General features: G+C 44.0%; 2 protein-coding genes across 3 annotated transcripts in view; one reads left to right on the forward strand and one right to left on the reverse strand.

Moving 5' to 3' along the window:
- Positions 1-9,598, reverse strand: part of GAS7 (growth arrest specific 7) — a 154,207-nt gene extending 144,609 nt beyond the window's left edge. The window contains exon 1 of one of the 2 annotated variants that reach the window (XM_081933950.1): positions 9,242-9,598. In XM_081933950.1, the coding sequence (XP_081790076.1) occupies positions 9,242-9,460 (219 nt within the window). In that variant the 5' untranslated portion in view covers positions 9,461-9,598. The remainder of the gene's footprint in view (positions 1-9,241) is intronic. The other variant, XM_081933949.1, reaches the window with a different exon arrangement.
- Positions 1-13,165, forward strand: part of LOC309382444 (uncharacterized protein) — a 348,957-nt gene that overhangs the window by 60,875 nt on the left and 274,917 nt on the right. The gene's annotated exons all lie outside the window — the stretch shown is intronic.

Consider the following 13,165-nt stretch of genomic DNA (forward strand, 5'->3'; position numbering starts at 1 on the left):
CATAACTGTCTTGCTTAGCAACAGAAATTTTGGGCTCAATGATGGTCTTAAGTTGAGGACTACCTGTACAGAACAACTTGGGTAAAGAACTTTCCAATAGATAGTACTGGAAGATGTAGTACTGCATATTGATTTTTATGTAGCAAGTCACAAGAAAGTGGCCTTTCAAAGCCAAACAGTGATGGTGGTGTTGCTTGACAATATAAGGTTTATTGATTAGAAAACTAAAATATACTTAAATAGATGAAATTGACCTTCCAGTCCTTTTTAGTTATTATACCCTGCTTTAAATAGTGAGAATTAAAGGGTACACAGTGCTTTCAGTGAGAACGTGATTGCAGTAAATATTCAAATCCCATCCCCATTAATTAACCTCTAGCTTTACAGCAGAATCTTCTCAGTAGTCTCAGGGCTATTTAATCCACTTTTATTAGTTTTAACCAGAATCAGGTTTGTACGTTTTTACCATGTTCGAAAGCCATAGAGCAGGGGTGTTGCTGGCTGGGGAATTCTGGGAGTTGAAGTCCACAAGTCTTAAAGTTCCCAAGTTTGGACACCCCTGCCATAGAGCTCTAATGGGCAGCTGCATTTGATTTGACATTTTGAAAGACTTTCCTGATTAAGCAGCAAAAGAAACCACACCAAAAGGAGCAATATTTTCATATCTCTTTACTGAGCAAACTGTCCCCATATCAACTGCTGTGTAAAATTTAAACTCGAACTGACTGGTCATTCTCTAGAATAGGGGTGTCACATTTGCAGCATCATATTCTTATCACTTGATGTATGACATTTTCCCCCTTCACTAAAATGGAGGTGGGGGTGGCCAGCGCGTGATGCATCTGGCCCGCGGGCTGCAAGTTCAACACCCTTGTTCTAGAAGATTTGTAAAAGATTAACAAGGGTTTCTAATCTCAGCAGAGGCACATATGTTTGCATGGCTGTGGATAGACAGATATAGCTAGCGAGCGAGCGAGCAAGGAAGAGAGAGAGAGAGGGAGATTTCTGTGGGGACATACATGTTTGCATGCTTTCAAAGTTCCATCCTTGTTCCAAACACATATCCCTGAGATAAGCATATGCCTGGTGCCTCATAATTTTATACTTGTTTTCCAAAACCACTATTTGCATTTGCTACCAACTGTTGGACCTTGAGAATCTGGTTAAAAATAAATTAGAACCCACAAGAATAATGTCTGTCCATACAGGGTGGGCTGCTGGGGGTTCGCATAGGTTTGGCCAATCCCCTAGTGAAGATTCTGTGTGGCTCAATGAACCCCCAAATCCCACTCCTGAGTGGCCCTGCCCACCCCACCCCTCCCCTCCTAGAAGTCTCCACACAGCCTGTTCATGCCAGGTAAGTGCAGGACTCGCGTGGAGGCTCGGGGGAGGGGGGGCGGCTACTGGAGATTCTGGAAGTCTGGATATGGGCCTGTTTGGGGTAAGCAGTTTTTTCCCTCCCGGAGGCTCAAACAAAAGGGTGCGGAGGAGCCTGGGGAGAGTGAAAAACACACAACCCCCATCATGGTACAGGAGGCCAACTAGGCCACACCCACCATAGCCATGCCCACCCAGCAACGGGGCAGCGAACCTTTGCTGCAATTTTTAAGCCCACCCCTGCCATAGTTAGCTGTGAAAAGGGAAGTAAGGCGTTCAACTAAGATTCTGTTCTTATCTATCCACAGAATAAAATCCCTGACAAAGTTGTCTTTCTTCTTTAGACAGCCCATAAGTACAGCTCAGCAAATAGGGACAAGTAGGACGTCCAGTTCCAAAGCTCTCCCATCATTCCTGCAGTTATACATTATTCTTCAAAAAAGAGCTGTCTAACCAAAGGAAGAGACAGCAGCTATGAAAAGTCCTGATAGCCTATAGTCGTGCAAACTCTATCCTGCCAGCTGCTTCTTCACATCCATGAAGGAAAATGAGAAGAAGTAGATTTGATACAGAGAAGAAAATAATCTTCTCTGAAATGAACATATGCAAATGTCACCATTCCAAGATGAGCTGCATTTACTAAAAACAGTAAATTCTGTGAAGCAATTCATTGGGTAGGCCGAGGTTTAGCAAGCAGAGAACTATTAGCTGATATAGTAATATACAGTACATACTGGTGGTGATTACCCAACCCTATAAGGCTAGTTCCTTTTTTCCCCTCTTCTGAATGAACCTGCTAATCCTTTGCACTGAGCACATACTTCAGATTTTTAGCTTGTGAGAGAGGGATGCAGGTAATGAGAGCAGATCTTTCATGTAGTCTTCCCATTACTGTAGTATCACTTACCTTCAGAAGAACATTGTTTCAAAAAAGCAATTAAAATTATCTTGTTCCTGGCATTTGAGAACTAAGGAGCATTGGCTGACTTTCAACTAATTTTCAGACTTTTTAATATTTTGACTTTTTTTTTGGAGGAGTCTGAATTGTTTTTAATGGTATGTTGCTGTTATAAACCACCTGGACTCTGGTGAAGGAGTCATACACTAATTTTGTTTTATATATACATGTGAGTTGGTGGGTGGATGGACGGGTGGGTGTATTGAAACAATTTAAACTGCTGTCCTATGAGCTGTGACTATTTATTTGGCATAAATCCTACTGAGTACTAAAAAATGTGTTTCCAAACAACTATGCATAGAATTGAATTGCCCAACCTTACAGTAAATAAAGCAGTTTAGACATTAAAATTAATTTTTCTCTATCTATCTATCTATCTATCTATCATCTATCTATCTATCTATCTATCTATCTATCTATCTATCTATCTATCTATCTATCTATCTATCTATCTATCTATATACATACAGAGAGGGAGAGGGGGAGAGGGGGAGGGAGGGAGGGAGGGAGGGAGGGAGGGAGGGAGGAGAGAGAGAGAGAGAGAGAGAGAGAGAGAGAGAGAGAGAGACTAAAGCATACACAACACTATTTTTCCTCCTGTCAGTTCACTTCTTAATGTACTGCCTGAAAGAAAAAGCTGGGATTCAGGATGCATGCTGGCAAGATCTCTTGCCCATTTAAAAGTATGTAGCTCATATCTTGCATCTAAATGAGACACCAGGAAACAGATTGATTAATTTCTTAAAAGTGAAATGAAAATCATTTACTGCAGAAAATAACTTTTTACAATTTGGAGCAGAAACCTAGAACAGAAAAAGTGGGTCATGTACCCGAAGGCGCATATTCCATGCACATTTTTTTCACATGGAACATCTTTCTTCAGTTCTATTCCAGAGGAATATAACATCTTTAATCGGCGATTTTAAAATTCATTAATTTGATCATTTATTTGTTAATATCCATTATTGAAACTCTGGAATTCAGCTAGACACACACACACACCCAACCTATTTCTAAGTATTTTATTTCTGAATGAAGAAAGCTTGAATACAGTTTGGAGTATCAAGTCTTCTCAATATTGAAGTTACTTTCACACAAAAACATTTCCTGGATGAAAGAAAAGAGAAATGGGTAGGTTCAAGCTTAATATTTACCATGGGTAACCTGATTTACTCAGTACACTAACCCATTCACTAAATATGGTTTGTTGAATTAATCACTATTGGCTTGGTTCACACAATATATCACTAAACTAAACAACCTATATTATGCCTTAGTACAATTTTTGCATACAGATTGTATCTTCTCATAACAATAAACCATGGTATAATGTTGACACTGACTGCAACCCGAGCAGAAAAATTATTCTTTCTGAATAAATCTTTTTCAAACAAATGCTATCTGCAGTCCTCAGCAGTATACAATAATAGAGGAACTGGGGTCTTGTATTAGACTAGGCTTATGAGCTGTGCTGGTGCAATGGTTACAATGCAGTATTGCAAGCTAACTCTGCCCATTACCCACTGCCTGGAGTTTGATCCTGACCAGTTCATGTTTGACTCAGCCCTTCATCTTTCCGAGGTTGATAAAATGAGGAGCCAGATTGTTGGGGACAATATGCTAACATTTGTAAGCCACTCAGAGAGTGCTATAAACTACTATGGAGCGCTATATAAATCTAAGGGCAATTACTATTATATTATCTGGGTTACAAACATATGGACAGTTGACATTTTTTGTATCTTTTTGCTACCATTTCATGGTCATCCAGATTTTTACAGCCTGGATATGATAGCCCAATTTTTACAGTACACCCACACACCCATTTGTGATATGTCGGTGGATATGGAAGAGTATGCATTACATCCACAACGGTGGTGGGATTCAAAAATTTTTACTACCAGTTCTGTGGGAGTGGCTTGGTGGGCATGGCATGGCTTGGTGGACATGGCTTGGTAGGCGTGGCAGGTGAAGGATACTATAAAATTTCCATTCTCTCCCCACTCCAGGGGAAAGATATTGCAAAATCCCCATTCCCTCCGGATCAGCTGGGACTCGGGAGGCAGAAAATCGATGGGGGCAGGGCCAGTCAGAGGGGGTATGAACTGGTTCTCCGAACTACTCAAAATTTCTGCTACCGGTTCTCCAGAACTTGTCAGAACTGGCTAAATACCACCTCTGATCCACACCAGGATATTTTCAATTTCTAGTTATTGCTTTGTCTACATGAGTTTTAAAAACCTACCATCATAAAGCATTCTTCAAACCACCAGGTTATTTTTTTAAAACTTTTCAGACTCATTCATGGAAGCTGTTCACATCCTTCGTTTTAAAAACCTTGACTCCTAATGTCTGGCTTTGAGCCCACTTTGTAGAACCTGACTTCCAAATGAATGGCTGGCTGGTTGGTAGTCTAGTTGGCTGCCTTCCTTCTCTGAAAGCTACACAACCAGGAAGAAGCCTCTTAATAAAGAAAAGAAAGGGTTCCCATTCATTTTTGTTCCATTAACCTCTTTACTGTTCAGATCCCAAGTTTATAAATAAGATCTGGAAGACATCCCAAGAGGACATTGAGACTAACCCACTTCCAGACCAGAACACTATTCCATCACTCGAAAATAGAGACTGTTTCATCAGATCACTTGTAAAAGAAAGTAGTGAAAACATACATGATTAAAAGCATATGGTCAAAGCAGAGTTATAATTTCCCAACCCCACAGATGTTTTGCCATATCCTCTTCTTTTTGTGTAATCGTCTGGCTTATAATTAGTCTCAACAATATCATATGAATTTATATGCCTTACAGCATAAATAAGGTAGTAGGCATTATCATCTTAAACAGGCTTAACAGGAACAAACCCATTGAAGGCAATTATATTTTTATGGTGAAACAAACAGCCTCTAATAAGGAGCAGTTCAGAAGCACCAATGTGGAGATCAGATATTAGTACAGCAGCCAAAGGGTTTTAAGCTTCCAAAACAGGAAAGGGAGTAACTGTCAAATTACCCTCCATATGGGAATGTACATGAGTCCTTTCTCAAGTGTCTATTACAACATAGCTCACAGGTTTTGGTTATTTTATTTAAACCTACAAACATAAATATAAAGCTACAACTGTTTTAGTATTAACTTAAAATGGTGCTCAAGAAGAAATTCAGAGCCAAATGTGCATAACTTTGCAAACTGTCAATTGCTAAAGCTTCTAAGACTGCATTCCATAGAACTTTATTTATTTGTAAAATGAAATTTCTAGGGTTTTCCTTACTTGTTGTAAGGAGCAAGCAACAATATTAACAATCACTGCACAATACTCCTGTAAACAATAGAAGTAGGCAGGACAATTTTCAACAGAAACAACATTTAACCAATTGGGAAGCAAGAATACCTTCACAAAAAGAAAGCATTTTAGCAAATTCATGCACAGAAATGTACGTAGCTTTTTCCCCAACACAGCAACTGGCCAATCAATTCAGTGTTTTCATTAGTTTATCAGATATGGCACAATTGGAAGCCATGATGTACAGCATTATATTAAAAGGCAGAGCCTGAGCTAGCTCCTTGCTAATATTACAGGGGAAGTAAAAGTATCAAGAACAATTATGCCATGCTGACATAAAAATGACACAGGCATCATAACATCGTCATGCTAATAATGTGAATCATGTGGTCACAACACAATGGAAAATTATGTGAGTACATAATTTGTGATACATACAATATCAGTTGTTCCCTCTTATATTGCCCCCACTAGGAGCACCTATTCATACACATCTCAATTTTTTTTTTGGTGTTTATAGACAAATTTAAAAGGTTGAATATGAAGTTCAAATGAACTTCACAGCCTAGAATTTCATATCACTATGAAGCAAAAGTAAACAAAATAAACCACACCCATTAAAGCAACTGTGTAGTATGGAAGCAGGAGATGCTTATTTGATATGGCCTAAAGGGCACACTACAATAGTAATTATTGATAGAATGCGTCTATCCCCCAAATATGTCATAAAGTTCATACAAGCTGAATTTCCAAAAACCATAAAGATATATTATGGTTTATTGGATTTTGGTTTAGTGTAAATCTAACCAGTGTGATGTGGAAATAATTGTTCATGGTTTATTGCAATGTAACAAATTCAGCCAACTATGTATCTTTGAACAGTGAAAATCAAGTCACAAAAGATTCCCTGAATGGTTCCCTAAACTATTCTACTCAACCAGATGGCCTTTACTGTGGCCACATAAGTGTGTTCTAAGCCACACTAAGCATGATTTAGATTGCTATCCAAAACCACAAACACATTACTTGAAGAGTCATTCCCATCTACATTTCATAAATATGTCCCATTATTTACAACTGCATACCAACACTAACTTTGTTCCCTAGAAAACATTCCAAATTTGCATGATGGTCAACTAAGACCCATATTGCAGTCAGAATAAGTAATATTATGACATTACTATTGGCTTGTCTAATTCATCATGGAAACCTATCACTTCTTAGTAGCATGTTGCATTTTTACGATATGTGCATAGTTCCCCACTAAAACCTAGATGTGAAATCTGTGATTCTGGTTTTGTTAGATGTCCTGGTAGTTTGAACACTATATTTTAAAGTAGGATTACATAAACCAGAAATTATTTTAAAAGAAATCTACATACAGGTACAGTACAATTTTCCCAGCTGGAATCCAGAGTTAGCAACCTGTATATGATACAATATCAATTGCTGGGAGGATGAGTTACAGAATGCTATGGTACTCCTATCCTGCTTTTTAGTACCAACAGACATTGTTTGGCCTCTGTAGGATTAGAATCCTATTTTACACAGCAGCACTTGTTACATTAGACAATCCTCTGAAAAGGTGAAAGCATTGCCAACAAGCTGTCTAAGCAACTTGTGAAAATACTATATACAACAATACAGATGATGGAATTGGCTTAGTGGTGCTATAGGACCATATTATAGTGACACCACTCAATTATACTTGCAAAATTGTATACTTTCTAGAATAAGATTGTGTGAGCAGAGCAGTGCTGATACTGATTATTTAAGTCATAAATCTACTCAAAGTAAACAAGTAAACATGTATATATTTTAATTAGATTATGAACCACAGTACTGAAGTTTAAATAGAAGATCTTGCATTTCTCCTTTAATCCAGTAGTGCTCTGTAAGAACCTAACAATACATAAATATTGCAGTCTTCCAAAAGAAACTTTGAAAGAGTAAATGTGTGTATTAATATTTGTATCTGCATGTTTGAATGCATTTATGGTGATCATATTGATGATCATAACCACAAGAAGGCAAGTCGTGCAACCTAGGAAGAAGCACCCATTAGAAAAAGAAGCAGCTGGCTGCACAGCACCATATGTGTACTACATGGATATGTGATAACTGATTACAGGGCAAAACAATTCTCTGATTGCACTTTTGCACACCAAAGCCCATTTTCATGGGAATACAAACAGCTGCCTTATAAAAACAAATCACTTGTCTGCTAAACTAAATGGGAAAAGATTTCCAAAATTTCAAATAAAAGTCTTTCCTGGACCTAACCTGGAGATGCCAGCACTGAATACACCCTTTCCCTAAACTCCTTCCTAGCCAATGGAAGCAATGGCTTGGAAATCTGGGGAAAGGCGGGGGCATAGTTGAGCCAAACATCTGAAGCTGGATGGAGCAACAGTCTGACTCAGGATAAGGCAGTCTATCTTCCTGGGCAGGAGGGGAAGTTACTCACTGTCATGAGCTGAAATGAGCTTTAGCAGTTTCATACCAAAAGCTCCAACATGAGGAGGGGGGATGGGGAAGAAGGGAACCCTTGATGCACCTTAGGAACTCACTATGTGAGGAGGAAAAAACAAGGCTCCACCACAAAGTGGAAGGGAAGATGGCAGAGTCCTTGGACAAGCAGGAGAACATCTGTGGTGAGGTGACCCTTACAAGGCAGATAAACCTGCAGGTGGCCTCAACGACTTGCTAAAAGAATGCAAATGACCAGCTTATCTGCAAGGACTATAAACCCTTCCATTCCCCACGACCAGTTAGAGCAGAAGAAGCTTCTTAGATGAGAAGCAAATCAACCAGAAAGTGCAGTTGCGTCTTGAGCAAAAAAAAAAAAAAAGGCATTTTTGAGACATCCACGTCCTGGACGACTGAGAATCTCCATAAGACATCTGTGAGGTTTGCACAACCTCTGCTTGTCATCCTTGGGAAAAGAAGCCAACAATCCTCAACCCCCGACTGTTTTTTTGAACCTGAAGTAGCTCCCAGCATGCCTTTTGTACGGCCGCCCACCACTACAGCTCTTCCCCACACCCGCTCCGCACCGGGGAGCAGCCCACGCGCCAGCTCCCCTCCTCACCGGGTGATCTTTCCACCCACCGAAGCTACGAAGGAATCCCGTCCCGCCCCTCACACTCAACAGCAAGTCCCTGTTGGCTTTAGTCCCTCAACAGGCTAAAGCCCAACCACCACCACCCCACGCACACACACACCGCCACAAATCTTGTAGCGGCTTCCGAGCCCGCGGCCAGGATGCGCGCCCACAAAAACCCCACTCTGCTCTGCTGCAGCCCACAGAACCGCCCCAAGTGTTTCCCAACCAGCGCTTGCACACGACCAAGAAGAGCCACGCACAGACCCGGCAGCTGCACCCCAGACCAAAGGTGGGGAGCAAACTTCGCCGGACTTCAACGGACAGCCGGGCATCCGAACCAAGGGGGGGACACCCCGTGACGCCCCCCCATGCCCCCGCGACAGGCTTTTCCTCAAGGAGGTTCTGCAGCAATATTGATACCTCCGTCACCCACTCCGGGCGCCCCCCTGAGGCTAGCCAAAGGTGAGCCCACCAATGACTGACCTCTCCCCTTCGTTCTTTTCCCTCCCCCCGCCTCTCACCTCAATGAGTTGGACGTAGCTGGCCGGGAACCAGCCCCTCAGTCCTTCGGCCGTCTCCCCTTCCCACCAACCGCCGTCCGGCCCCGCCTGGAGGACGGTGAGCAGCTCGCCCGCAGCGAAACGCAGTCCGTGCCGATGCCGCTCGCCGGAGAAGGGGTAGAGGGTTCTGCAACGCGCCCCCAGCACAGGCAACACCCGCTCCTGCCCGGGCGGTGGCATCACACAGCAGCCCCAGCGACTTGCTTAAGAAACTCGGTTGTAGCCGCCACAGGTGCCGAGCTGATCCGCCTCTGGCTGAAGGGAGTCCGCCTGCTTCCCTCTCGACGCTCCCCAGTCAGTCCAACTGGCGGATTGGCCGCCTCGCTTCCCCGCGCCGCCCCCTGGGACAGGCGGACCGCGGCTCCGCGCCCGCCCTCATACACTCTCTCTCTCTCTCACACACACACACACACACGCAGAGGAGCCAAAGCGGGCCCTCCCCTCTACGTTCGGTTGAGATTGCAATCCTGGACGTGGGGAGGCGAGAGGCAAAAGGAGGACGGGGGCGAGATACGGCGGATGACCGCCGCAAGTTTGGCTTCTCCGCCCCTCGAGGCGGAAGGAGGCTTACATTTAGTCGAAAAGGAACCTGGCGTCGGATTCGCCGCGAAACGCTCTACAGTAGGAGGCAATCTATGCATTCACGGGGCTTTCATTCAGCCAACGCGTGTTTGGTACAGGTGCGCGGGAGAGAGGCAGGCAAAGCCTGGTGCCCATTAATTCAGTTTTACTGTCAGCCATAAGTGTCGGCGAAATAGCAAACAAAAATAAAATCCCGCCTTCCCTTCACAGTGTTCGGTTGAAAAAGGCAAGTTGATAAGCCCATTGATTAACCCTCTTTCAGCAGGAAGACACCTGTATAAAATTGTTCTATTCTACCAGAGGAAAAAGAAACCTAAAATATCATTAGAATATAGAAAGATGTCATCCTAGCCTATCAGTGGCTTACAAAATGCTGGACAAATCACCAACACACCACCACCACCACCACAAATTGAAGTTGTAGGTTATATGATGGATACAGTGTTTATTTGGGAACACGTTATTTATTTTGGTAAGGGAGAGATCAGGCAGAAAAATCTATGAAGTTGCTAAGACTCCACTTTGACTTGATGGTATGTAATCAATATATTTAAGAAATTGATATGGCTGTCCATGTCACAATAGTGATAAGTGTCACTGGTGCGCACTACAGATTCTGTATGTGGCGCTTATTGGCCCATGACAAACTAAGATAATTAACACTGAAATGCAAAGTATATCTCTACATCTTATTGTTACAAATATAATGATTATATTCACAATGCACTTGGAATGTATCTACAATGACAGCTAACGAGGATAAATTGTTGACTGATAGAGGTTTTATGGGTTTGTTTTGGAGCAACCATATTTGACAGTATCCCATCCATGATCAAAGTCAACATGGATAAGAAAGGTGACGATTTGCTTCCCCCCTAACTCGATTTGTCTCCAGGTGTCCCCCATGAGACTGCAAGGGGTAGGGGAAAGCATGGTGAAAAGAATGGTGGGACTAGGAGATCTTTAACTCAATGAAAAGAAGTTAATATGAAAAGTTAACTTATGTAGAGTTTCTGGAGCCCCAGATAGTATTATTTATTGGAGCCCAGATGTGTGTGTGTATGTATGTATATGTATGTATGTATGTGTGTATATACATATGTACACACACAAACACCTGGGATTTTTTTAAAAAAATGGCTTTTTTTTTTTGAAAAAAAGGGGAGCCAGCACTGATGAAATAGTGAGATCACCTATAACAGTGGTTCCCAACACTGGTCCGTGAACTGGCACTGGGACCAGCATGCCAGAAACTGGGCCGTACAAACAAGTGAAACCCCATCCATGAGACGCAGGCAGCATGCAAAACCATGCCCCCTCTGATCCATGGAAAAACCTCTGTCAATTTCAATTTCAATTTATTTGTGCTTCTAGACCGCCCCCTCTCCCAGAAGGGACTCGGGGCGGTGTACAGTCCATAGAGAATATCACAAAAATACAATAAAAAATTAAATATGTACAGTTTGGAGGAGGTTAAAATGCAATTAAAAGAACTGTACAAAGCTGAATAAATATAATTTTTTTAAAATCCCTAAAACAGACACAACAGATTAAAAAACCCTAAAATAACCAGATAATAATACATTTGCCAGGAGGGACAGTTGTAATTATGCCAGGCCTGCTAATCGGAACAGGTGAGTCTTCAATTTTTGCCGGAAGGAGCGGAGGTCAGAAGTGGTTCTAATGTCGGGGGGGAGGTCATTCCAGAGGGTTGGGCCCATCACAGAGAAGGCCCTACTCCTTGGTGTCGCCCGTTGGCATTGCCTAGTGGACGGCACCAGGAGAAGTCCCTCCCTGTGTGAGCGAATTGGCCGCAGGGATGTATGTGGGAGGATGCGATCCCGCAAGTAACTAGGTCCCGTGCCATGGAGCGCTTTAAAGATGGTAATCAGCACCTTGAAACGCACCCGAAAAACCACAGGTAGCCAGTGCAGCTCGCGCAGGAGAGGTGTTACGTGGGAGTACCTCGTACTCCCCATCACAGCCCGCGCGGCTGCGTTCTGAACCAACTGCAGTCTCCGGGCGCGTCCCAAGGGCAGCCCCATGTAGAGAGCGTTGCAGTAATCCAGGCGGGACGTCACCAGCGCATGAGTGACCGTGCGTAGGGCATCCCGGTCCAGTAGGGGGCGCAATCGGCGCACCAGGCGAACCTGGTGGAACGCCCCCCTCGCCACGGCTGCCACATGGTCATCCATTGACAGCCGGGCATCAAGGAGGACGCCCAAATTGCGCGCCCGTTCCACAGGGGGCAATTGTTCGCCCCCTATGGCCAGCGATGGAATCAGCTGGCTGAACCGAGGTGCCGGTAGCCACAGCCACTCGGTCTTGGAGGGGTTGAGTTTAAGTCTGTTGTCCCCCATCCAGACCCCGACGGCTTCCAAGCACCGGGACATCACTTCAACAGCCTCGTTGGGGTGGTTTGGGGTTGAAATATACAGCTGAGTATCATCAGCGTAGAGGTGATACTCAACCCCAAAACCATGGATGATCTCACCCAGCGGCTTCACATATGTGTTGAACAGGAGAGGCGAGAGGACCGACCCCTGTGGCACTCCACAAGTGAGTGGCCTCGGGGTCGACCTCTGTCCCCCTGTCAACACACATTGCCTCCGGTCGGAGAGGTAGGAGCCGAACCACCGCAAAACGGTACCTCCGACTCCTATCCCCTCCAACCGGCGCAATAGGATACCATGGTCGATGGTATCAAAAGCCGCCGAGAGGTCTAATAGGACCAGGATAGAGGAACAACCTCTATCTCTGGCCCTCCAGAGATCATCGACCAACGCGACCAAGGCTGTCTCTGTGCTGTGCCCGGGTCGGAAGCCGGACTGGCGTGAGTCTAGATACTCGGATTCGTCAAGGTGTTGTGGAAACTGCTGCGCCACCACATTCTCGACAACCTTCGCTAAAAACGGAAGGTTGGAGACTGGACGATAGTTAGCTAGCTCCATTGGGTCGAGTGCAGGCCTCTTAAGTAAGGGTCTCACCACCGCCTCCTTCAAGGCGGCTGGTAAGGATCCCTCACCCAATGAGGCATTCACCAGGCCCAGAAGCCAGCCTCGGGTCACCTCCCAAGATGCCAGTACCAACAAGGAGGGACACGGGTCCATTAAACATGTGGTGGGTCGCAGCCGTCCACGCAACCTATCCAAATCCTCGGGGGCAACAGAATCAAACTCCTCCCAGTATGGTCTCACAAGACTCGCTGTTGGCGGCCCGTCCGGTCCACTGAGGGGGGCCCATCCGCTCCGGATCTGAGCGACTTTATCCTGCAGATATTCCCCAAACTCCTCTGCTCTGCCC

The sequence above is a fragment of the Natrix helvetica genome (assembly GCF_964273705.1).
Source record: "Natrix helvetica genome assembly, chromosome: 1".
NCBI classification, from domain to species: Eukaryota; Metazoa; Chordata; class Lepidosauria; order Squamata; family Natricidae; genus Natrix; species Natrix helvetica.